Raw genomic sequence first — 27,768 nt, forward strand, 5'->3', positions numbered from 1 at the left:
CATGATTGTGAGGCCTTGCCAGCCACGTGGAACTGTAAGTCCATTAAACCTCTTTCTTCTGTAAATTGCCCAGTCTGTCTCGGGTATGTCTTTATCAGCACCATGAAAATGCACTAATACAACTGTCCAACTTCTCTTAAATTTCTCTGAAAATGGAAAATAAGATTCCTTCCTACTGCACTGTGATCTACCTACAGTGGTTCATTTTAAAAGAATGACAGGATTTTGTTACCAAGGTGAAAGAGACTGGTAGTGTTTAAATGAGGAACTCTGTGTACAAAGACCCACATCTCTGGAAAGAGATCAGAAAGAGCTGGTCACTTGGCTGGTTCTCCTTCTGCAAGCTTCTCCTAGGCTCTTGGCTTCCCTGTGTCTGTTAATTACAACACACAGTCCTCTCTCAGCATGGCCCACTTGAGGAAGTAGTTCTCGGTAAGTAAGTTATTGCTCAGGCCATACTGCACTGTGGGCCATGTGTCCAGCTCAGCATTCCAACTACAGCACTGTTGTAACAAAGTCTGTATTTTGCTATTACAACTGTTTACCACATTGAACTAGGAATTGCTGAATAAATATATTACCAAAAAAATGGGAATCAAAACCCTCCTAATCAAATCTCTGTCTCCTCAGGAGTCCTGCAGAGGGAGGAAGGGAGACACAGTCAGGGCTGAAAACATACCTGGCTTGACTGTCACGTTCACATAGCCTTCCCCATGGGCATTTTGACCCTCTACAATCACTTTGAATTCATACAGGCCTGGAGTGAGCTGCAGAAGTGAGAGAAGATCTCTTAGACAATCACAAAGAACAGGAATTACATTTAAAATAAGATATATCTGAACTTTCCCAAGCTGAATCTTTCACTCTTTCCTTCCCCTGTTTCCAGAATGGAAAAAGTCAACTAGCCTATAATCCTAGCAATTTGGGAGGAGGCGGGTGGATCACTTGAGTTCATGAGTTCAAGACCAGCCTGGGCAATATGCCAAACCCCATCTCTACCAAAAATATAAAAATTAGCCAGGTGTGGTGGCACAGACCTGTAGTCCCAGCTACTTAGTAGGCTGAGGTGAAAGGATGGCTTGAGCCCGAGAGATAGAGGTTGCAGTGAGCTGAGATCATGTCACTGCACTCCAGCAAGAAAAAGTAAACTAGCTGAAGAGATAAACAATGAACTGAAAAAAAAGAAAAAAGAAAAAAAAAACAACTTTTAATGTGAATCTTATGACTAGCTGACTCTAGAACAACAGAAGGGATTTCAAATATCTCTGTACTCCCATTTTCTTTTCAGAAGAACATTAAGGGCCCAAATATCCCACTCCACAGAGTTACGAAATTAAAATAATCATCACTTCAAAGAAAAACATTTTGTAAAGATACTAAATAGTTCCCAAATATCTGAATATTTTTCCCTCCTGGTTTTTACTAATTTATAAACTTAATATAAAAGAAAAAAAACAAAAAAGTACCCAGTATATCACTATCATAACACATCAACTTATCAAATTTCTCCATTTCCTTCTAATCCTTGACCACATATTAAAATAATAGTTGTGTACGGCTCATTTGTTTAACAAACATTTACTGAAGCCAAATCATGTACCAGTCATTGTCCTAGGCTTGTGGTTTGGATATGAATAAGGTAAGATCTCTATCTTCAAGGAGCTCATATTTTAGTGATATTCAAAGTTCTAGCTACAATTGAGGTATCAAACTTTCTATTGTTCTTTCTTTCATTCATTTAGCATGAACACCTTCCCTACTATAATATAGTCTTTTTTTTTTTTTTTTTTTGAGACAGAGTCTCACCCTGTCATCCAGGCTAGAAAGCAATGATGCAATCTTGGCTCACTGCAACTGCTCCCTCCTGGGTTCAAGTGATTCTCATGCCTCAGCCTCCCGAGTAGTTGGGACTACAGGCATGCACCACCATTCCCAGCTAATTTTTACATTTTTAGTAGAGACGGGGTTTCGCCATGTTGGCCAGGCTGGTCTTGAGCTCCTGACCTCAGGTGATCCACCCACCTCGGCCTCTCAAAGTGCTGGGATTACAGGCTTGAGCCACCGCACCCGGCCACAGTCTTTTTAATATTTATTTTAACGACCACAGAGCAGTACATGAATAAGTGTCTCAAATTTCACATAAGCCTTTCAAACTGCTGGACACTTGGGTTGTTTCCAAATTTTTACTATTATGACTAATGTTGTAATGAACATCTTCCAGGCACATTTTTTTTTTCTTTTTCTTTTGAAGTATTTTTTGGGGGGGGGGTAAATACTAATTGAGCCACAAGTAGCATCTTTGGCTACTTCCTCTTTATAATACTCTTCCTCTTGGCTTTCACTTCTGTGCCCACGCTTCATTTCTTTCAGTTTCCTCTACCCTCCATCCCTTAAATGATGGGTGTTCCCAAGATTCCAACCTCAGCCTGCTTATTTCTTCACTCTGCACACTCTCCCTGGTTGATTTTGTCTGTTGCTGTGGCTTCACAAATCATCTATTTGAGGTTGATATGCAAATATATCTCTCCAGCCCAGACTTGTCTTCTGACCTCCAGTCCCTCTCCACCAGCTACTAACTGGACAACTCAATTCAGATGTCTCACGGGTACCTCAAACTCACTCTGTTCAAAAATGAATTAATAATCTGCAAACTTCTCCCTAAAACTTGCTCCACCTTCTGTGCTCCTCATTTCAATGAACATCCACCCAGGTATCTAAGCCAAAAAGCTAGAATTATCCTAGACTTCTCTTCCCCAACATCCCCAACCAGTTCATCAATCATCAAATTTTATCAAGTCAAACTCCATATTATTTTTCCAATCTACTCACTTGTCTCCATCCACACTGCTATCACCTTAGTTCTTAACCACCTGTCAAAGCACAATTATTAAAGGTATGGCCTGGCCGGGCGCGGTGGCTCAAGCCTGTAATCCCAGCACTTTGGGAGGCCGAGACAGGCGGATCACGAGGTCAGGAGATTGAGACCATGCTGGGTAACATGGTGAAACCCCGTCTCTGCTAAAAAATACAAAAAACTAGCCGGGCGAGGTGGCGGGCGCCTATAGTCCCAGCTACTCGGGAGGCTGAGGCAGGAGAATAGCATAAACCCAGGAGGTGGAGCTTGCAGTGAGTTGAGATCCGGTCACTGCACTCCAGCCTGGGAGACAGAGCGAGACTCCGTCTCGGAAAAAAATAATAATAAAAAATAAAAAAATAAATAAAGGTATGGCCTTTAGAGATGGAAATAGTTCAGACCTACCATTTAATACCTTTGTGGACTTTGGCCACATCACTTCATTTTTCCAGTTTTTAGTTTTGTCATTCGTAAAAAAGATAGTAATATCTACATCCTGGGATTGTTATGAAGATTAAAAGAAATAAGTGTATAAAATAATCAGCACTGGGTATGGCACATGGTATGAATTCAATAAGTGGTTTTTATTTTTATTTTTTGAGACATAGTCTCACTTTGTTGCCAGGCTGCAGTGCAGTGGCATGGTCATGGCTCACTGCAACCTCCACCTCCTGGGTTCAAATGATCCTCCCACCTCAGCCTCCCGAGTAGCTGGGACCACAGGCACATGCCACCACACCCAACTAATTTTTACATTTTTTGTGGAGCTAGAGTTTCATCATGTTGTCCAGGCTGGTGGTTTTCAGTTTTACTTATTTAGTTCTTTTACTCAGGCTACTATCATTTTACACTTAAATTTTTCAACAGATTCCTCACTGACCTCAATAGTTTGAGTCTTATCTCCTCCAATCTGTAGTCAGGTGATTTTTCTAATCTGAAGATCTAAACATGTGTTTCTCTTGCTTAAAGCCTTTCAAGGGCTCTATATTCCTTCTGGATAAGATTCAAAGTCCTTAATCTGGCATATAAAGCTTTTGCTCCATCTGACCCCTGCATCTTTCCAACTTAGAACCACATATAAATTCCCTTTTCTCCACATTTTCTCTCTCATTTTTGGCCCAGTGGACATGTTGCTTCTTCTGCTTGAGGTATTATCCCTTCACCCTTTACTTAGTAAGTCAGTCACTCTAAGAAATCCACTCTACCTTTCCAGGGCTTCAATGATCCTCTGCACTGACCTAGTGTGCCACCTGTTATAATTACCTGCTTCCTATCAGTATCACCTACTAGACTCTATTGTTCTTGAACATTAAAATTATGACTAATTCACTGGTAAATCCCCAGTACCTGCCACATAACCAGTGTACAATGAATAGATGTAGAATGAAAGACTAAATGACTCTGCTGGGTCAAAGAATACAAACTTTTTTCTTAGAGAAAGGATCTCACTTGGTCACCTGGGCTTTAAGGCAGTGGTATGATCATAGCTCACTGCAGCCTTAAACTCCTGGGTTTTAGTGATCCTCCCACCTCTACGTCCTGACCAACTGGGACTACAGGTATGAACCACCACACCCAGCTGATTTTTTATTTTTTGTAGAGACAAGGTCTCACCATGTTTCTCAGTCTTGTCTCAAACTCATGGTCTCAAGCAGTCCTCCCACTCCACCTCAGCCTCTCAAAGTGCTTGGATTACGGGTGGGAGCCACTGCGCCCAGCCAAATACAAACATTTTAGAGCTGTCAATAACTGTACTTAGTCTGGGCATGGTGGCTCACGCCTGTAATCCCAGCATTTTGGAAGGCTGAGATGGGAGGACTGCTTGAGACCAGGAGTTCGAGACCAGCCTGGGCAGTATGACGAGACTCTGTCTCTACAAAAAATACAAAAATTAGCCGAGTATAACGGCATGACCCTGAAGTCCCAGCTACTCAGGAGGCTGAGGTGGGAGGATTGCTTGAGCCTGTGAAGTCAAGACTGCAGTGAGCTGTGATCACACCACTGCAGTTCAGCCTAGGTGACAGAGCAAGACCCTGTCTCAAAAACAAACAAACAAAAAAAAAACAAACAAAAAAAATCCCCAAACCTATACTGAATCCCACAAAGGCTGAGTCAATGTATGCAGTCATGTGGCCACAAATAACCTAGCTCATCCCAAATTCTAAAATCCTTAAGTTAGCCTTAAAAGCTGTTTAGTGTATATTTTCAGCCACCACTACCATGCTGGTACAGTCTTCTTACCATAAATGAAACTTTGAGAATCATACACTAACAAATACTGGATGTCAGCCAGTCAGATTTTTAGAGGATTCATTTCTAAAAGACTGTTTACAACTTAAGTGTAGACAGAAAATCATATGATATTCATTTTAGAAAATAGTCAACTCCTCTACCTTAGCCCTGCAAGTGAAAGGAGGCAAATTCACCTTCGATAGTTTGAGGATCTGGGAATGTTTCCCTTCCATTTCTCCACTGTAGTCTCTAGGATGAGTAATCAGCTGCCAGTCGTAGGTGTAGGTTTCTCCTATAGAAGGGCAGTTACAAAAATCATGAAAACACACACCTACACACAAAGAGGACAGCCACAGAGCCTGCCAATAACAAATCTCTTCTGATCTTGACGAGGCTTTAGTTTTTAAGATTTCACCCCAAAGCCTATAGGGAAACCAAACCATCTGCTCAAAGAAAGAGCAAATTCTGCTGACTCAGCTACAGTTAGGGCTTCTTCCAACTCTCTCCCAACAATGCTTATTACGGCCCTATAACCACCCTCTCAGGGCCAATCCTCCCTGAAAAATAGCAGGTTGCTCATGGTGTGGCCTACCACTGAAAATACATGTCCTACCAACCATTATAGATGAACTCACTGGGAACAAAGGCCATTTTCTTGCAAAACTTCTTTTGCAACAAAGAACAGCAATGACTTCTAAATAACGTGGTTCAAAAATAGCTTTTTACAGAGTGCTAACAATGCTCATCTCACTGAGGTCATCACACCCTGGCGAGTTAAAAGAGCTACTTCATTCCTGCTGAGCTAAATAACACACTGCAGAAGATGGTAGGGGATGGCCCATTTAAAACAGGCCCAATGAAATTAATTAAAATCAAATGAAGCATTAAATGGTCCCCATTTGCAGGTCAGACTATATCATTAGGTAGGGCAAGGGTAGAATTCTATCTAAATGGCATCCCTCCCCAGAAAAAGTTGTCTTACATTTTTTGGATCAAAACACATTTCTGGCTAGGGAAGGGAGGGCTTTGGTTGGAAGGTTTAGTTTAAATTACTAACCAAAAGTAAAAAAGAAAAAGGGGGAAAGAAAAAAACCTTAGCAGAGAGAGGTCATCTTTTTCTTATTTCATGAGTTCAAGTGTTAAAATCAGTACACAGAACCTAATTCCAATATATCCTTCATCTGAAGACCAATTTTATTTTATACACCTGGGAGACAAGATCTTCCTTCCTTCCTTCCTCCTCCAAAACAAGAATTTTTTTGGCCAGTTGTCAGCGCCAACAGCTCTCACAAATGTATATAGTATGTAGTAGTCAGGTTACGAGAGGAGAAGGAAAGCAGCAGCACAAGCAGGACTTGTACTCAGAGACATTTCTTCCAACTGTAGCTGGAAATTCTTTTCCACATAGAAAACAGTTTGGGAACAGATAATTTTATAATAGCTAAGGCTAGCAACATAAATTTCAAAACAGGACAATATTCCTAGGACAGAAAAGCTCAGGGGATGAATTATGCCTCGCAGGCAGAAATATATTCAAAGGTAGGAACAACTGAGTGTAACTCTGTTAGAAAGAGTGCTGGTTGCAGTGACTGAGGACAGTCATTCGTTTGTTTTGTTGACTGACTGACTGATTGACTGAGATGGAGTCTTGCTGTTGCCCAGGCTGGAGTGCACTGGCTTGATCTCAGCTCACTGCAACCTCTGTCTCCCAGGTTCAAGTGATCCTCCTGCCTCAGCCTCCCAAGTGGCTAGGATTACAGGCACACACCACCACGTCTGGCTAATTTTTGTATTTTTAGCATAAACAGAGTTTCACCATGTTCGCCAAGCTGTTCTCAAACTCCTGACCTCAAGTGATCTGCCTGCCTCAGCCTCCCAAAGTGCTGGGATTACAGGCCTGAGCCACCATGCCCAGTTGGACAGTGGTTTTGAAACTGGACCTGGAGGGATCCTAATGGGCTGCCATAGAGCAGGAGAGGGATAAAGAACATGCAGAATTGGTCCTGCCTCATCACCCCCAACCTTTGAAAGTTTGAAACCATCCATCTCATATATCCAGTAAAGGTGGGAGAACCTGGGGAGAGGACAGGAGAAAATAATCTATTTCCTTTTTTTTTTGAGATGGAGTCTCTCTCTGTCACCCAGGCTGGAGTGCAGTGGCGTGATCTCAGCTCACTGCAACCTCCGCCTCCAGGGTTCAAGCGATTCTCGTGCCTCAGCCTTCCCAGTAGCTGGGATTACAGGTGCCCGCCACCACGCCTGACTAATTTTTAGTATTTTTATGGAGTAGAGATGGGGTTTCACCATGTTGACCAGGCTGGTCTTGAACTCCTGACCTCAGGTGATCTGCCCACCTCGGCCTCCCAGAGTGCTGGGATTACAGGCATGAGCCACTGCGCCCAGCCCTTTTTTTTTTTTTTTTTTTTTTGAGACAGAGTCTTGCTCTGTCACCTAGGCTGGAGTGCAATGGCACAATCTTGGCTCACTGCAACCTCCGCCTCCTGGGTTCAAGTGATTCTCCTGCCTCAGCCTCTCAAGTAGCTGGGATTATAGGCGCCTGCCACCACACCCAGCTAATTTTTTTGTATTTTTGGTAGAGATGGGGTTTTGCCATGTTGGCCAGGCTGGTCTTGAACTCCTGACCTCAGGTGATCCACCTACCTCAGCCTCCCAAAGTGCCGGGATTACAAGTATGAGCCACCGTGCCTGGCCAAAGAATCTATTTCTAAACTAATGTGTTTTGAAACACCAATCTACAAGATGATAGTAACCCACAGAAATGTACATGCAAATATGGGTTAGGAAAGAAAATACAGTAGAGGCAAGCATGTCTTTCACAAAAGAATGGAAGTAATCAACAGCTCAAGGCAGTCCCTCACCTCCAACTTCAAAGGCCACTAAACCCATTCACCTTAACTTGTCACCAGAGGAAGAAAGGAAAAGGCTTCTCTAGAGGAATGTGAAATGAATTGATAAGGAAACCTCAATTTGAGAGCAGAAATATAGAACAGACAGGGCATTTTGCTTCTGGAAAAGTAGTTTTTGCATTAATATACTATTTGGTATTAGGCCTAGAAATGAAGAATACTGTATTGAAGATATGTGTACCCCCCATCCTAAATAGGGAAGGACATTCTACCTGACTAACCTTTCAATGAGAATAACACAAACCCAACTCACTCAATTTCCATCAAAGTATGTACCACTCATGTCATAAATAGTCTTAAGAGAACCCATATATGTTTGTAAGTCAAACTTTGGTATATTAACATATACTTCAAAGGTGAAAGGAATGTTCATATTACAAAAGTTTTCTTAAATAATGAAGTAATCACCCCTAATTTAGATATTTTATATACCTGAATTTTGTATATCATACTAGGCTTATCTTTTTTTTTCCCCAGGGACAGGGTCTCACTATGGGAAACAATGGTCCTTACAACAGTCCTGTGAGGACAGGATATCACTCTGGTATACACAAATATTTATGGAATATGAGAGGTACTAGATAATGTAGGGTCTGAGATCATAGGCTTTGATGTCAAGCTTGGGTTCAAATCCCAGCTGAGCCAGTCATTATCTGTGTGAATCTAAGTAAATGACTTCTCTTAATTTCCATTTCTTTCTCAGTAAAATGGGGGTAATAATTCCTACCTCATAAGATTACTTTAAAGGCAAAATGAGATAGTAGATAAGTTGCCAGTTTAGTGCCTAGCATATAGCTGATGCTAATTAATACAGAACATATTTATTAGGTTGTATTATATCCATTTTAAGAGAAAGAAACTGAGACTCAGATTAATCCATTTATTTTGGCCAAACAACCAGTAAATAGCAGATGTAGAACTTGGAAAGAAGTTATTCAAGATGACTGCTAATATAAATTTGTAACTTAAAAATATATATATATTTTCCTGACAGGAAGTCAGAGGAGGGAAAAAGATAAGGGCCAGGAGTGGCAGTGTATGCCTGTAGTTCCAGCTATTAGGAAGGCTAAGGTGGGAGGATCTCCTGAGCTCAGGAGTTTGAGACCAGCCTGGACAACACAGCAAGACTCTATCTCTTTTAAAAACAAAAACAGTTATCCAAACGTAAGGGGATGTTTACCTTTAAGTGGTTCTTGGAGAACATATGCATTTAATTGAACTTCATTCTTAGGCAGGGTTATTTGGACACTCTCTCCAGCAGATACCACCAGTTCCTTTATAACTGGAAACAAAGTAAATATACCAGAGATAAGAAATAGATACAGACTGTCTTATTTCTCTTCTTCTTTTGTGATCAAACTCATTTCACGATCAATTTTCAGCTACTGCCATCAATTACTAACCTTTCTTCTACTCTCTAATTGCTTGAAATTTGATTCTGCCCCCCCTTTTCCATTGAAAAGGATCTTTCAAAACTACTTCTTAGTAAATCTAATAGCTGTACCATAATACCCTCATTCTTCATCTCACATCTCAGTGGCTTCTACTACTGCTAACTGCCTCCATCTTAAAACTCTTGGTTATCATAATACCATATTATTCTATTTTTTCTCCTTTCTCTCTTTTCCTCCATTGTATTTTTACTACAGTCTGTCCCTAAGCCCTCCTTAGGTACTACATTCCACAGAGTCAAATTCTGTTTCAAGTATCACCTTTATGCTAACAAATAACTTTCTAATAAGATACATATATAAAGTTTCTAGAAGGGAAGGCAAATGGTCACAAATCTGCCTTACTTTCTTTCCATTCCAATTGCTACAAGATTCATTGTTCACACTAGATTATTCCAAGAATTTTTTTTTTTCTTTTTGAGTCAGGGTCTCACTCTGTTGCTCAGGATAGAGTGCAGTGGTGTAATCATAGCTCACTGCAGCCTCAAATTCCCGGACTCAAGTGATCTTCCCACCTCAGCCTCCCAAGTAGCTGGGACTACAGGCATGCACCACCACGCCCGGCTTGCTTATTCCAAGAATCTTATTTTATCTTCCCTCTGCTAGCTCTCTCCACTCCAATCAATTCTGTCTTCCTAAAACAACCAACACCATTAGTCTTTCCAAAATACTCACCCACCATGTTACTCTTCTATTTAAGACTCCTCCTCCTATATCATATTTAAGGCCAAACTTCCAACCTGCCATTAAAGAACCATCATCTGATCTCACTGTCTTATCCTTCCTATCTATTTTGCCTCTAGTTATATTGATTTTCTCTCTTGTGTTCCACAAAGCCATGGTCTACTCTCAGGGACTTTGTTAAAGTTATTTCTTTCAATTGGGGTGTTTGCCTTGCTTTATTCTAAATACAGCATTTTGTTTCTTGCTTAAAGCCTGTCTCCTCTCCAAGAAATCTTCACAGACCATTTCAGTTCAAAGTGATCTAATCTTGAAGTATGCTAGCATTTCTGGAACACTCAAGTCAGCAAAGAGCTATATACTGTCTTTATACTATTCACCAGCTATTTCACATATGTCAGTTTCTCAAGCTCAGCACTCCTGATATTTTGGACCAGGTAATTCTTTATCATGGAGGGAAACGTCCTGAGCACTGTAAGGTGTTTAACAGTATCACTGACCAATACCCACCAGATTTCAGTAGCATCACTCCCTCACCTCAACCAAAAATCTTTGCAGACCATTGAAAGCCACTGATTATATAAATCTTATTTCTCTGACCATAAATGTTCATTTGCTATGAGACTTCGAAACTAGGAGAGCTTAAAGCAAACAATAGGCTAGTCCACTCATATTTCAAGCCTGGGAGGCGAGAAGGGCTTCCTAGACAAATATGAAACTTGAGATTTATCTGCCTCTGCATGGGAACATTGCACTTGGGGAGAAATGAAACCATCCTTAATGGAAGCTTCAGCATTTGGATGCCCCAGGAGATGGAATAAGAACTCTCTGAACTGACTTTCAAAAAAAAGAAAAGAAAGAAACATGATACTCAGAGAAAGTATAATGAACCAAAAAATGGCTATTCAATACAGTCCAACCCAAACCCTTCACAATTACACCAAAAATTACAGGCATCTCGACTGGATACAAAAATTACTTTGGTGCCTCAGGATTGAACCCCCAAAATTTCATGTTCTATGACTATCAAAGGACACACTGGAAAATTAAAAACTGGCAAAAATTCATTTTCACTGACTTTAATTTTACCCTTTTGACTTTTTCAGGAGCTAAAGACCAACTTCTTGATTAACCAATTCTTCCTAATACCTTAGAACAGCACCTATGAAGCACAGATTTATTTATACACTATGTATAAATCTACTTATTAATGGCTTTACAAATAAAGATGCTTCTCCAGGACACTGGTCTGAGCAAAAAAAATTTCTTGAGTAATACCCCACAAGGACACGCAACCAAAGTGAAAACGGACAAACGGGATCACATCAAGTTAAAAAGCTTCTGCACAGCAAAGGAAACAATCAACAAAGTGAAGAGATAACCCACAGAATGGGAGAAAATATCTGCAAACTCCCCATTTGACAAGGGATTAAGAACCAGAATATAGAAGGAGCTCAAACAATTCCACAGGAAAAAAATTTAATAATCCAATTATGGGCAAATTTTTGTGTGTTTCTTTTGCCCAAAAATGGGCAAAAGATTTGAATAGAGATTTCTCAAAAGAAGACATACAAATAGCAAACAGGCATATGAAGAGGTTCTCAACATCACTGATCATCAGAGAAATGCAAATAAAAACTACAATGAGATATCATCTTACCCCAGTTAAAATGGCTTATATACAAAAAACAGGCAATAACAAATGCTGGTGAGGATGTGGAGAAAAGGGAACCCTTGTACACTATTGGTGGGAATGTAAATTAGTACAACCACTACGGAGAACAGTTTGGAGGTTCCTCAAAAAAATAAAAATAGAGCTACCATATGATTCAGTAATCCCACTGCTGCGTCTATACCCAAAAGAAAGGAAATCAGTGTATTGAAGAGGTATCTGCACTCCCATGTTTGCAGCACTGTTCACAACAGCCAAACTTTGGAAGCAACCTAAGTGCCCATCAACAGATGAATGAATAAAGAAAATGTGGTGCTTATATACAATGGAGTACTACTCAGCCATAAAAAAGAATGAAATCTTGTCATTTACAACAACATGGATGGAACTAGAGGTCATTATGTTAAGCGAATAAGCCAGGCACAGACAAACACTGCTTGTTCTCACTTATTTGTGGAATCTAAAAATCAAAACAACTTAACTCATGGAGATAGAAAGTAATGGTTAGATAGATGAATGGTTACAGAGGCTGGGAAGGGTAGTATGGGGGTAAGGGGGTGGTGGTTAATGAGTACAAAACAAAAGCTAGAAAGAACAAATAAGACCTAGTATTTGATAGCACAACAGGGTGACTATAGTCAATAATATTTTAATTGCACATTTTAAAATAACTAAAAGAATATAACTGGATTGTTTGTAACACAAAGGATAAAGGCTTGAAGGGATGGATACTTCATTTTACATGATGTGATTATTACACATTGCATGTCTGCATTAAAACATCTCATGTATCCCATATATGTATACAACTACTATATACCCACAAAAGTTAAGTTTTAAAAATAAATAAAAATAAAAATAAAGATGCCGTAAAAATGAGAGACCTACAACCAGACTTGCAGAAGGTAAGCAAGTACACTGATGCAAATTTTTCTTCCCAGCAGGCTCTGATTGATCACTTGAACATTATACTTAATTGAATCGTGTGCCTTTAAGTCAGAGTGGAATCTGGATCTGTGAAAATTAGCCTCGTAAACTTCCATAAGCTGGAGGCCTGCCGAGGAAAGGCTCTAGAGCCCCCAGTCCATAACTGCAGGGGTACTGACAGAATTGTTTTTTCTCTAACACACAGTATTCTAGTTATGCCTCCCTTCTTTCCTCTAAAAGGGAATACTTTGATCAAATGTTCTACTTTCCCCTTCTATCTCCAAGAGCAAAGGTCCTTACCTGGGTATGGTGCTGAGGTGCTCTGGAAAGAGGCCTGGGGGGTAGGGGTAGCATAACTGTAGGAGGGAGCCACTGGCTGGGGGACAGCAATCTGGGTTTTCTCAGAACTTTTCACTTGCTGAGTGCTGGGCATAGTAGCAAGACCCTCTGATATTTCAGGATGCATTGATATGTTCTTTGGCCCACCAGACAGCTCTGCAGTCAGGTCTGTGGTTAGGGGACTGGAAATTGTAATTGCCTTGTGGACCTAAAGAAATAAAAAAAATTAATTTGAGTAGGTAAAAGTTACACAATTTTTCAAGTTATGTCTCACGAAACAATAGTATATTAAATGTTTTCTTGAAAAATGCAAAAATGTCAAAAATATTAAAGAAATTAATCTCACCACCCACATAAAAGTGGTGTTAAATGTTGAGATAAATCTTCTGAGTTTTTTTCCTAGCCAAAGAGTTTTGTTTAAAACAAAATAGTAATTTTCTGCATTCTAAGTGTGCTGGAAAAGCAAAACAATGTGTACTTTTACCCTGTTAACATTTCTATTCAATCTTTCTACAAATCCTTATTGAGTACCTATTATGAAATAGCCCTTATGGATCCAAAATATAAATAAAACTAATCATTGTGCTCAACAGTAGGGGAGAGAGAACTGAAAGCATAATAAGTCAAAATAGTAAATATACCAGCTAGGCATGGGGGCTCACGCCTGTACTCCCAACACTTTGGGAGGCCAAGAGAGGAAACCACTTGAACCCAGGAGTTCAAGACCAGCCTTGGCAATATGGCAAGACCCTGTCTCTACAAAACATAAAAAATTAGCTGGGCATGGTGGCCATGCCTGTGATCCCAGCTACTTGGGAGGATGAGGTGGGAGAATCGCTTGAGCCTGGGAGGCCAAGGCTGCAGTAAACCGTGATCATGTCACCGTACTCTAGCTTGGGTGACAGAACGAGACCTTGTCTCAAAAAGAAAAAAAAAGTAAATATACCGATAAATGTTTATGATGAGCCAAAAAAAAAAAAAAACCACACACACACACAAGCTAAAATTACTTAATCCATCTCTGAGGGAGAAAGGGTATGGAAAAGAATGATTTTTTTATTATTATTATTAAAGAAAAAGGCTTCCTGAAGGAGAAGAGCCCTAAGCTGAGTTTTAGAGGATAAACAATTGTTTATTAGACAAAAGGCAGAGGACAGAGAATGAGTATAGGCACAAGACATGAAATTAACATAGTCTGTCTTGGGAACTGACAGCCATAAGCAAAGTGAGAGGCAAAAGTAATAGAAGATGAGCTGGAAAGACAGAGGCAAGGACCAGATGGAAAAAAGCATTAAATGTTATTTTAAGAAACTAAGTAATGGTAAGCAATTTAAGGGTGTATGCAAGGAAGTAACAAGGTCAGGTTTCTGTCTTACAAGTCATTTCTTAGCGTATGGGTTTGAAGAAGTAAGGCAATAGCGGGAATATCACTTAGAAGAGTACTGCTTTCATCCAAATGAGAAATAATGAGTGGCCAAACAAGGGTGGTGGTATGGATTTTTTAAAAATCATATTCAGCCTGGTGTGGTGTCTCACACCTGTAATCCCAGCACTTTGGGAGGCCATGGCGGGTGGAACATTTGAGGTCAGGAGTTTGAGATCAGCCTGACCAACATGATGAAACCCCGTCTCTACTAAAAATACAAAATTTAGCTGGGCATGGTGGTACATGCCTGTAGTCCCAGCTACTCGGGAGGCTGAGGCACAAGAATCACTTGAACCCGAGAGGAGGCAGAGGCTGCAGTGAGCAGATATCATGCCACTGCACCTCAGCCCAGGTGACAGAGTGAGGCTGTCTCAAAGAAAAAGAAAAAAAATTAAATTGGTTGAAATATAACTCACATAAAATAAACTACACACATTTCAAGTACATAAGGTCAATGTTTTGACAAATATATATACCCATGTAACCACAATTAAGAGAGAGAACATTTCTATCGGTCCCCAAAATTCATTCATGCCCCTTTATAATAAATCCCTGTCTCCATCTCTAGGCTCAGGCAATCACTGATTTGCTTGTTGTCAAAGTGAGATTAGTTTGGGTTTTCTTGTATTTCACATAAAAGGAAGCATATACATACTACTTGTTTCTGGCTTTCACTCAACATGTTTTTGAAACTCATTCATGATATTGTGCATATCAGTAGTACATTCTTTTTTATTACTGAGTAGTTTTCCATTATAGAAACACACAAAAATTTGTTTTACATTTATCTACTGATGGGATTTTAAGTTATTTTCTGTTCTTAGTTATAAAAGCTGCTATGAATGTTTAAGTATACATGTTTCTGTAAACATGTGTTTTAATTTATCTTAGGTAAATACTTAGGAGAATTGCTGGTTATACATAAGTATATGTTTGTAAGAACATATACTTTGTAAGAACTTTGTAAGAAACTATGAGCTGTTACCCAAAGTGGCTGTACATTTTATATTTCTACCAGCAACATACAAGAGTTTCAGTTGCTCTACAACTTCACCAACACTTGGTAGTCCTGGTCTTTTTATTTTTTGTCATTCTAGTGGTTATAAAGTAATATATCACTGATGACTTTCCTGATGACTAATAACATTGAACATATTTTCATGTGCTTATTGACCATTTTTTCTTTGAAGAGGCAAAGAAGTAAAGTTTATCCAAATTTTCACCCCCCCCTTTTTAAAGCTTTATTAAGGTATAACTGACATATAATAAATTGAACATACATAAACTGTACAATTTGATAAATTTTGATGTATGTATACACATTTGAAACCATCAGTACAATCAAGCTAATGCATATCCTGATGGATATGCATTAGCTTCCAAAGATTCCTCATGCTCCTTTGTAATGCCTTGTCCTCCCCGCCCTAAGCAACCATTCTCTGCTTTCTGTTTCTTTTGTTTCTGAAATGGAGTCTCGCTCTGTTGCCCAGGCTGGAGTGCAGTGGCGCAATCTCGGCTCCCTGCAAGCTCCACTTCCCAGGTTCACACCATTCTCCTGCCTCAGCCTCCCGAGTAGCTGGGACTACAGGTGCCTGCCACCACGCCCAGCTAATTTTTTGTATTTTTAGTCGAGACGGAGTTTCACCATGTTGGCCAGGGTGGTCTCAATCTCCTGACCTCGTGATCCACTCGCCTCGGCCTCCCTAAGTGCTGGGATTATAGGCGTGAGCCACCGCGCCCAGCCTGCTTTCTGTTTCCATAGTTTGCATTTCCTAGAAGGTTCTATAAATGGAATCACAAAGTACCCACCCTTTTTTTTGAGGGGAGTAGTCTGGTTTATCTCACTCAGCAAAATTATTTTGTATGAATAACAAAATATACACAAAATGTTATATATGCAAAATGTTTTGTGTATCAATAATTCATTCCTTAGCATTGCTAAGTAATTTTCTGCTTTATAAATATACTATAATTTGTTTAGTACCACCACCAGTGTATTTCAATTATCATACAACCTTGACAGAATTTGGTGTGGAAATCTTTTTAATTTTAGCCATTCTAGAGGTATGTAGTGGCATCTCACTGTGGTCGTAATTTACATTTTCCTAGTGATTAGTGATGTTGAACATCTTTTTATGTATTTATCAGACACCTGTATAACCTCTTTGGTGGACTATGTTCAAATCTTTTGCCTGCTTTTTAAAATGGGTTACTAGTTTTCTGATCGAGTTACAAAAGCTCATTTATTTCTATAAATGAGTCCTTTGTCAGACACATAATTTGCAAATGTTTTCTCAGTCTGTACCTTGCTTTTTCATTTTGTTAGTGTTAGTTTTTCATTAACAAAAATTCGTAATTTTGATAAGCTCCAATTTATCATTTGTTTCTTTTACAGTTCATGCTTTCAGTGACATGGCTAAGAAATCTTTGCCAAACCAAGATCACAAAAACGTTCTCCTGTGTCCTCTTCCATAAGTTTTATAGCTTTTAGTCTTAAATTTAGATCTATGATCTGTTTTGAGTTGATTTTCCTATAGAGGTAAGGGTCAAGGTTCACGTTTTTACATATCATTATCTAACTGTTCTAGCACTATTTGTTGAAAAGATTATCCCTTCCCCACTGAACTGCACTGGCACATCAATTGACCATATATATGTGGGTCTATTTCTGGACTCTATAATGTTCCATTAACTTAGTCTAGTTTTATACCAGCACCACTGCCTTGATTACTGTGGCTATATAGTAAGTCTTCTAGCTAGATAGTTTAAGTCCTCCAACTTTGTTGTTCTTTTTCAAAATCATTTTGATCTTTCTAGATCCCAATCTGTATAACATGGTTATATTTGTTTCCTAGAGCCGCCATAATGAATTACTGTAAACTTTGTGGCTTAAAACAATAGAAATTCATTCTCTCACAGTTCTGGAGGCCAGAAGTCTGAAACCAAGGTGTTGGCAGGCCATACTGCCTCTGAAGGCCCTAGAGGAGAATCTTTCTTTGCCTCTTCTAGCTCCCGGAGGCTCTTAGCATTCCTTGGCTTGTAGCAACATAACTCCACTCTTCATGCGGCCTTCTTCCGTGTCCGTGTAGATTGACCCAAAGCTCCCTTTCCTATCTCTTGTATAAAGACACCAGTCATTGTATTAAGGGCCCACCCTAAATACAGGATGATTTCACCTGGAGATTCTCAATTAATTACATCTGCCAAGACCCTATTCCCAAATAAGGTCACATGCTGAGGGGGGTAGGGGAGGACATCAGTCAACCCATTACATCATTTACTTATTTCTCAAATTTCTTCATTTACTTATTTCTCTTCATTTACTTATTTCTCAAATTCCTCTCAGCAGAGTTTTGTAGTTTTCAGTATATAGTTTTTGCACATATTTTGTTAAGTTTATGCCTAAGTATTTCATGGCTTCGGGTGTTACACATTTTTTAAAACTTTAAGCTAGGTATGGTGGCGCACACCTAGAGTTCCAGCTATTTGAGAGGCTGAGGGAGGACTGCTTGAACCCAGAAGTTCAAGGCCAGCCTAGGCAACATAGTGGGACCCCATCTCTAAAATAAATAAATAATAAAACTTCAATTCCCAATTATTCATTGCTAATACAGAAACACAAGTGATTTCTGTATATTGACCTTATATCCTACAATCTTGCTAACTTTACTTAACAGTAGCTTTTATGTAGATTCTTTAGAATTTTCTAGAAATAATCCAATCATCTGTGAACAAAGGCAGTTTTGCTTCTTCACTTCCAATCTCTATTTCTTTCATTTCTTCTTCTTGCATTATAATTGGCTAGGACCTCTACTACAATGTTGACCAAAAGTGGTTAGAGCCACTTCCCTATTTGTTAAGTAACTGTCATCTCATTTTCCTTTAAACCTTTGAACATGATTTAATTTTTTAATCATATTTTTTAACAGCTGCTTTGAAGTCTCTGCCAAATCTCATAGCTAGGTCTATTTAGAAATCATTTCTATTAATGACTTTTTTCCACTGAGCATGGGCCGCACCTTCCTGATTTTTCCTTGCATGTCTCATAATATCTGGTTGAAAACTAGAGGTTTCAGATAATCTACTGGAGTAGCTATCGATTGTTTTATTTATCTGATGGGCTGTTGATTGTTTTTAATAACTTGCCTGTACTTAAACTGCAGAATCTAATTCTCCCATAGTATGTTGCCACTGATGCTCTGCTCAGTTTTTGTTTTCTTATTTTTATTTTAGCCTGGCTTTCTAGGGCGGCCTGTGCCTGCATCGTTTAGTAGTCAGACAATGATCTGGGCAGGGGTTGTTCATAGACCTCAAATCCATAAAGTTTTGCCATCTGCCAATCTATCTGTGTACTGCCTGAGGAATGCATTCAAAGTTACAGCCAGTTCTCAAGTCCCCCTTAATTTTTACTTTTTATTGGGTTCCCTTGGGTCCCTCCTGCACACGCAGGTAACTTCTCAAAGATATGTGGAGAGCTTATCTTAGCCCTTCTATGGCTCTGTTATTTTCAAGATCTTCCCATTTAGTTTCTGGCAGTTCCACCACCTACTCCAACAGGCACTGCAACCTTCAGCTACTCCAACAGGCACTGCAACCTTCAGCTAGTAAAGCTGTGGATTCTCTCCATTCATTCTCAACCAAGTTTGCCACTTTTAGTTGGCAAAGCTGTGAGTTTTCACCTGTCCCACATTAAGTCTATCCCCTCTGGTAGAAAATTTGCTAGTGTTTTTTTTTTTTTTTTTTTGCTTTTTTGTTTTTTTTCCTTTTCAGTTGAGATGGGGTCTCACTATGTTGAGTTCCAGGCTGGTTGGAACTCCTGAGCTCAAGCAGTCCTCCCACCGCAGCCTCCCCTGTAGCTGAAATTACAGGCATGTGCCACTGCACTCTGGCTCCTTAAGATGCTAGTTTTCATGTTGAGCCACACACTTGTAAAACTACAATTCTTGTCACCAGAGCTGAGTAACGGAGGTAAGGACAGATGGGAAACACTCCAAGAAGACCACAGACTCTCACTGTACCTACTCAAAGTATTACTAGCCTTTCAAGAATAAATTCTTAGGCTGGGGTGTGGTGGCTCAAGCCAGCGCTTTGACATGCCGAGGCAGGAGGATCGATTGAACCCAGGAGTTTTTCAAGAACCTAGGCAACATAGTGAGACCCTGTGTCTACAAAAAATAGAAAAAGTTAGCTGGGTGTGGTGGTATACACTTGTACTCCCAGCTACTTGGGAGGCTGAGGTGGTTGGTGCCTGGGAAGTCAAGGCTGCAGTGAGCCATGATCACACCAACCTGGATGACAGAGTAAGATCCTGTCTCAAAAAAAAAAAAAAAAAGAATAAATTTTTCTCAATTTGTTTCTGCTTCTATTTTATTTCTAGATATGTTAAAAATATTTGGTTTTAACAATTTTGCCCAGTTTTATACTTGTTTTTTACACGAAAACTACACATCCCTTCTTGCTGCCGTTTTGTAAGCCCTCTTGTTTCTATTTTCCCATTGTTAACATTTCTTTTTTGAAATTCCTCATCTGTTTACTCACTGAAACTATTTTCTGGCCCAATACAGTAGCACACACCTGTAATCCTAGCACACTGGGAGGCCGAGTTGGGAGGATTGCTCAAGGCCAGAAGTTCAAGACCAGCCTGCACAACATAGCAAGACCCCATTTCTACAAAAAAAATATATATATATATTGTAATTAGCTGGGAGTGGTGGCACACCCCTGTAGGCCTAGCTACATAGGAAGCGGGGGTGGCAGGATCGCTTGAGCCCATGAGTTTGAGGCTGCAGTAAGCCAAGACAGTACTACTGCACTCTAGCCTGGGCAACAGAATGAGACCCAAAAAAACAAAAACAAAACATTTTCCTTTAATTATGTGAACATACATATGATAGCTACTTTGAAGCCTGACTACTAACTCCAACATCTGAGTCAACTTGGAGCCACTTTCTATTGACTGCCTTTTTTCCCTGAGTATAGATCACCCTTTCCTGTTCCTGTGCTTGTCTGGTAATTTTTGGTTTAATGTTGGACATTCTGATACATGTAGTGGCTCTGGATTCTACTATATTTTCCTTGGGATTATTGGCAGGGGGGTGGTTTCCTAGTAGACAAATAACTTCCCTGGACTAAACTGTAGACTTTGCTCCTTACAGTGTTCCACAACTGATATCTCTGTGTAGTTCTTACAGTTTTTTTTTTTTTTTTTTTAGACAGTCTTGCTCTGTCGCCCAGGGGAGAGTTCAATGGTGTGACCTCAGCTCACTACAACCTCTGCCTCCTGGGTTCGAGTGATTCTCATGCCTCAGTCTCCCTAGCGGCTGGAATTACAGGCATGCACCACCACACCCAGCCAATTTTTATATTTTTAGTTGAGACGGGGTTTCACCATGTTGGCCAGGCTGGTCTCTAACTCCTGGCCTCAAGTGATCCACCTAGCTCAGCCTCCCAAAGTGCTGGGATTACAGGCATAAGGCACCGCACCCAGCCTGGCCACTAGAGGTCTGCCTGTGTAACTGATGATTGACCAAGAATTTGGCCAGAGATTTTACTCAGATTTGTGGCCTGTTCTCATTGTACTTTCTTTGTTTCTGGGGATTCCTCCCTAATTTTCAGCCTTAAGATTATGTTCACTGATACCTCAAGTCCATAAAATTTCACATATCTGCCACCTGGTTCCCCATGGTTGGAGAATGCATTCAATTTAAAAAAGAAGCAAACTCATGAAGTTCACCTTGTGTAGATTCTGTCTTTCAAAGACAGAACTCTACCTCCCTAATCTCTGCCTTTTATTCACCAGGCCTCATGGAGTCTGCCCATGCAGGTGTAGTTTAGAGGTACATCCAGGGATTTTAGCAGAGTTTACAGTCAGGTTATGAGGTTCACCCTTTTCTGTGGTTTTCTTACTTTCAAGCCCTCCTGCTAAATTTTCAGAAGCTTTTTCTATCACGAACTGTTTCTGCCACCATAAGAAAGTAAGGCTGGAGTTTTCCACTGCCACTTTCCTCTACTGTGGGAGTTGTTGAATGCCCTCAGGCAAATTTTTTTAAGCTGCAAATTCACGATTCTTATCACTCCCAGTTGCCATTTTTCAAAAGTAAGCACTCCTCTAGCTTCTATCTGCTTTTGGAACCTTTCCAGTTCCTTTTAATACATTTTTTACAGATTTTCTAATATTATCTGTGGGAAGGTTTCAAAGACCACTTCACTCTGCCACCATTACTGGAAATTTCCCCTGTGGGATGGATTTTAAAATATTAAGAATCTAATATTTGTGGAGCTGTAATAGATCTGGGGTTTGGGAAAGAGTCTGAGATGACACCCATGTTTCTAGCCTGAGTGACGGACTGACTACAGTAGTGTCAAAAATGAAATAGACTATAGAAGAGCAACTTTAAGGAAATTACAGGAAAGTTATGTTTTAGACAAACTGAAGCTAAAATACCTCTGGGAAATTCAAACAGAAACTAAGACTTGGAATCATGCTCCTAAAGCCATGGGAGTGGATGAACTATGACAGGAAGAACATGTAAATAAAAGAAATAGTAATCAAAAATAGAACATTTAGGAATACAAAGGCTGTAAGATGATAAAATGACCAACAAAATTGACCAAGAAGGAATTGTCAGGAAGAAGGAAAAGGACCAGGAATGTGTGGTTCCCACAAGAAAGAAGGGACAATTGCAACCAGTATGAAATAATGCAGACAGGGCCAATCAAATAAAGACTGAAAAGAATACACTGCAATCGGCAACTGTGAAGTCACTGGTGACCCTGGCAAGCTTCAGTGGAAACCAAATACCACAGGGCTGAGGATTAGATGTAAGTGAATAAAGAAGAGAGAGCAAGTGTAGAATACCTTTGATATTTCTAGATAAAAAGGAAGAGAGACAAATGAATGGTAGCTAAAGATGCAAGGGGACAAGATCAAGGACATATTTGCAAGTATCGAGTTTGAACAACGAGCATCAAGTTCTGAGACTGAAAATTTAATGATAGAGTTGAGTATTATGCAAATATTTAGGAGAGGATCTGGGTCCAAACTTGGGAAGTAAATATCAGAGAAGGCTTTCAAAAAGAAGTAAAGCCTGGGAAGAGTCTTGAAGACTAAGTAGTAGTTAGGTAGGTGAATGCCACAAGGTAAAAAAACAAAACAAAAACAAAAACAAAAAAAACATGGTGGACTTTCTGTTCCAATCGAGATGAAGTAACAGCAAAAAGATTTATCCTTCTGAAAAAAATTTAGAAACCAGACAAAATATATTAAACGATGGCTTTCAAGACACCAGACATCAGGTGATAAAAAACAGTGATCCCTAAGAAATGAAAAACAAGTAAGGTGAACCCTATGACTGCCCCAGCTTACTGTCTAGAAAATGTTTCTGGGCCATGGCACAGGAAGAAGAAATCCAAGCACAGACCAGTAGTCTTTAGAGTTGAAGAACTGAGCTGGAGGTCTGGGAAAGAAGAGTGCTATACAGAGACAGAACTCTGAAAATCTGAAGGAGACCCCATTAAGTTCTCAAGGGAGTACTGATAATCAGATATATAAGAAGAAACCGCACAGGGCCAGGGAAAAAACTAACCTGTATTCTTTGTTTTGTTTTGTCTGTTTGGGTTTTTTTCTGAGATGGAGTCTTACTCTGTCACCCAGGCTGGGGTGCAGTGGTGCAATCTCCACTAACTGTAACCTCTGCCTCCCAGGTTCAAGTGATTCTCCTGCCTCAGCCTCGCAAGTAGCTGAGATCACAGGCTCCTGCCATTGTGCCCAGCTAATTTTTGTATTTTGAGTAGAGAAAAGGGTTTTACCATGTTGGCCAGGTTGGTCTCAAACTCCTGACCTTAAGTGATCCTCCCGCCTCAGCCTCCCAAAGTGCTGGGATAACAGGCATGAGCCACCATGCCTGGCTTTTGTTTGTTTCTAAGACAGGGTCTCGCTCTATCACCCAGGTTGGAGTGCGGTGACATGACCTTGGCTCACTGCAGCCTCAACCTCCCAGGCTGAAGTAATCCTCCTACCTAAACCCCCCAAGTAGCTTTTTGTACTTTTTGCAGAGATGAGGTTTTGCCATGTTGCCCAGGCTGCCCTGTAGTTCTCTCGATTACAGAGAAAAGTACTCAAGTTTAGATGGATAAGAAATAGTACCTCTTCCAAAAAGCTAGATTGGAAAACTTTGTAATTCACAGGGCATCAGTTAAAATACTAATAAAAGTCTTGCTTTAGTAGGGTAGAAAAATTAACCCTAGCCTAAATGCAGCTCTGGACTCACATGACAAAGCTTAAAAGCAAGGCTCAAAAGTATCACTGTTTGCAAATAATTTAACCACCACCCAGAACAAAGTTCAAGAACACTTATAGTGATACAAAAATATCCAAAACCCCAGTAGGTAAAATTTACAATGTCTAGCACTTAATCCGAAATAACCAGACATGCAAAGAAGCAGGAAAATAAATACTATAATGAGAAAAAAAAAGTAAATCAATTAAAACTGATCCAGAAATTATAGAGATGACAGAACTGGTAGATAGGGATATTAAATTAAGTATTATGATTATATTTCTATGTTTAAGATGTTATAGGAAAGGTTGAATATATTAAGTAGAGATATAAGACATAAAAAAGACTTCATATCAAACTTTTAAGATAAATATTACAATGTTTGATATTAAAGAAAATACACTTGATATGTTTTGGCTCTGTGTCCCACCCAAATCTCATGTTGAATTGTAATTCCCAGTGTTGGGGGAGGAACATAATGGGAGGTGATTGGATCATGAGGGTGGATTTCCCCTTCCTGTTCTCATGATAGTGAGTTCTAATGAGCTCTGATGGTTTATAAGTGTGTAGCACTTCCCACTTGACTCTCTCTCTTTCCTGCTCCACCATGTGAAGGCTGTGCCTGCTTCCCCTTTGACTTCCACCATTACTGTAAGTTTCCTGAGGCTTCCCAGCCATGCTTCCTGTCCAGCCTGCACAACTGTGAGTCAACTAAACCTCTTTGCTTCATAAATTACCCAGTCTCACATAGTTCTTTATAGCAATGTGAGAACAGACTAATGCAATACTGTAAGAATTTAAAGGCAGATTAAACAATGCAGAAGAAAAGATTAGTAACCTTAAATAATCTCAATAGAAACTATTCAAAATGAAACAGAGACAAAAAAAGCTGAAAACAAATGAATGGGGCATCAGCAAACTGTGAAATAGATTCAAGTGGCCAAATATGCTTGTAACTAGAGGTCCCAAAGGTAGAGGGACAGAAAAATATTTGAATAATCATCAATAATTTCCCAAATTTGAAGAAAACTATAAACCCACATTCTAATCCAGATTAAAGTTCAACAAGCCCCAACCACATGAAACATAAAATTACTCCATAGAATAACATAATCAAATCACTTAAAACAGTGGTAAAGAGAAAAGTATATAAGCAGCCAGAGAAAAAAGAAACATCATATATGTGGAACAAAGATAAAAACTAGAGCAGATATATCACCTGAAACAATGCAAGCTAGAAGACATTGACATGATATCTTTAAAGTACTGAAAGCAAAAAAATAAACCTGTCGACTTAGATTTGTTTAAACAGGGAAAATATTTTTCAAAGATGAAGGTGAAATAATATAATTTAAGGTAGTTCTTTATAGGTTAAAGATGTATAATATAAACTCAACAGTAACCACTAGAACTACACAACAAAGAATTACGGTTGTATTAAATTTTTATCACTGTTGTAACGAATTACCACAAACTCAGTGGCTTAAACAACACAAATGTATTATCTTATACTTCCGTAGAATAGGAATCCAACACAGATCTCACAGGGCTAAAATCGAGGGGTTGACAGGGCCATATTCCCTTCTGGATGATTTAGGGAAGAACCTGTTTCCTTGTATTTTTTAGTTTTTAGAAGCCAGCCACCTTCCTTGGCTCATGGTCCCCTCCCCCATCCGCAGAGGAAGCAGTTTCATGTCTCTGTGTCTTTCTTCCATAGTGACATCTTCTTCTTCCACTTTAAGGAGCTTTGTGTTTACACTGGGCCTACAGGAAAAATGCAGGATAATGTTCCTATTTTGAGGTCACCTTATTAGCAGCCTTGATTCCATCTGAAACCTTAAATCCTTTTTGCCATGTTGTTTAACAGATTCACAGGTTCCTGAGATTATTATGCTGACATCTTTAGGGGCCGTTATTCTTTTTTGTTTGTTTTTTGTTTTTGAGACAGGGTCTCGCTGTGTTGCCCAGGCTGGATGCAGTGGTACAATCACAGCTCACTGCAGGCTCAAGTGGTCCTCCTGCCTCAGCCTCCTGAGTAGATAGGACCACAAGCATATGCCATCACCACCACATTTGGCTAATTTTTTTATAGAGATGGGAGTCTCACTACGTTGCCCAGACTGGTCTCAAACTCCTGTGCTCAAGTGATCTTCCCACCTTCGCCTCCTAAAGTGCTGGGATTATAGGTGTGAGACACTGAGCCCAGCCTAATGTGATTATTGATGTGACTGGGTTCAAATCTACCAACTTAGTATTTGCTATTTGTCCAATATGTTCTTTGTCCATTTTCCTTAAGTTTATGCCTTCCTTTGAATTAATTGTTTTTCAGTCTATGGCCACACCACCCTGAACATACCTGATCTTGTCTGAATTAATTGAGTATTTTTCACATTCAATTTTACCTTCTTTGTTGGCTTATTAGTTGTGCTAAGCAGAATGATGGCCCTTACGCCAGGCATGGTAGCTGATACCTGTAATCCCAGCACTTTGGGAAGCTGAGATGGGAAGATTGATTGAGCCCAGGAGTTTGAGACCAGCCTGGGCAACGTTGTGAAACCTTGTCTTTATAAAAAATTTTAAAATTAGCAGGGCATACTGGTACACTCCTGCAGTCCCAGCTACTCAAGAGGCTGAGGTGGGAGGATAGCTTGAGTCCAGGAGGTCAAGGATACAGTGAGCCATGATTGCGCTACTGCACTCCAGCCTGGGTGACAGAGTGAGACTCGGTCTCAAAATAATGACAATAATAATAATCACATTAAATGTAAGTGGTCTAACTCCAATTAATCAGCAGAGATTGTCAGACTGGATAAAAAGCAATCCATCTATATGCAGCCTATTAGAAATTGACTTTAAATGTAAAGACACAGATAGGTTAAAAGTTAAAGGATGGAAGAAGATATATTATGTTAACACTAATCAAAAGTAGCTGAAGTAGCTATATTAATATCAGACAAAATAGATTTCAGAGAAAACAATGTTACCAAAGATAAAGGGAATTGTATCATAATGACGAAGGAGTCAATTCATCAAGAGGAATAACAATCCTAAACATTTACACATCTAATAATAAACTTCAAAATACGTCAAGCAAAAGCTGATCAAACAATGAGGAGAAACAGATATATCTATAATTATGATATTTCATCACCACTCTCTAAATAACTGATGGAAGGAGACAGAAAATAAGTAAGAAATGTTGAAGATTGAACAACATTAACAAATTTGACCTAACTGACATTTATATTCACTCAACAACAGAATACATATTCAACTGCACATGGGACATTTACCAGGATAGACCATATTATGAGCCATAAAACAGGTGCCAATAAATTCAAAAGGATTCAAGTCATACAATGTTCTCTGGCCACAATGGGATTAAATTACCAATGAATAATATAACAATATGTAGAAAATTCTCCCAAATATTTGGAAACCACATAACACACTTCTAAATAACCCAAGAGTCAAAGGAGTAGTCAAAATGGAAATTAAACAGTATTTTGAACTGAATAAAACTGTAACACAAAATATCAAAATTTGTGTGATATAGCTAAAGGCAATACTTAGAGGAAAATGTATAGCCTAAAAATGTCTACATTAGAAAAGAGAGAAGTCTCAAACTAATGACTTCAAATTACATTCTAAGAAAAATAAAATAAAATTACATTCTAAGAAACTAAAAAGGGCAAATGAAATCCAAATTAAGCCAAAGAAATACAATAATAAAGTTTAGTGCAGAAATCAGCCGGGCACGGTGGCTCACACCTGTAATCCCAGCATTTTTGGGAGACCAAGGTAGATGGATCATTTGCAGCCAGGAGTTTGAGACCAACCTGGCCAACATGGTGAAACCCCATCTCTACTAAAAATACAAAAAGTAGCCAGGTGTGGTAGTGCATGCCTGTAGTCCTAGCTAATGAGGAGGCTGAGGCACGAGAATCACTTGAACCCAACAGGCAGAGGTTGCAGTGAATG

The 27,768-nt window shown here is 39.5% G+C and overlaps 1 protein-coding gene across 1 annotated transcript in view; it reads right to left on the minus strand.

The window, feature by feature from the left end:
- KIAA0319L (KIAA0319-like ortholog) overlaps positions 1–27,768 on the minus strand; it is a 172,179-nt gene that overhangs the window by 67,612 nt on the left and 76,799 nt on the right. Inside the window, exons 4-7 of the mRNA XM_011995624.1 lie at positions 13,045–13,291; positions 9,194–9,295; positions 5,281–5,378; positions 680–767 (exon numbers count right to left, since the gene is read on the minus strand). Of these exons, the coding sequence (XP_011851014.1) occupies positions 680–767; positions 5,281–5,378; positions 9,194–9,295; positions 13,045–13,291 (535 nt within the window). The remainder of the gene's footprint in view (positions 1–679; positions 768–5,280; positions 5,379–9,193; positions 9,296–13,044; positions 13,292–27,768) is intronic.

The sequence above is a fragment of the Mandrillus leucophaeus genome, unplaced genomic scaffold, assembly GCF_000951045.1.
Source record: "Mandrillus leucophaeus isolate KB7577 unplaced genomic scaffold, Mleu.le_1.0 Scaffold493, whole genome shotgun sequence".
NCBI classification, from domain to species: Eukaryota; Metazoa; Chordata; class Mammalia; order Primates; family Cercopithecidae; genus Mandrillus; species Mandrillus leucophaeus.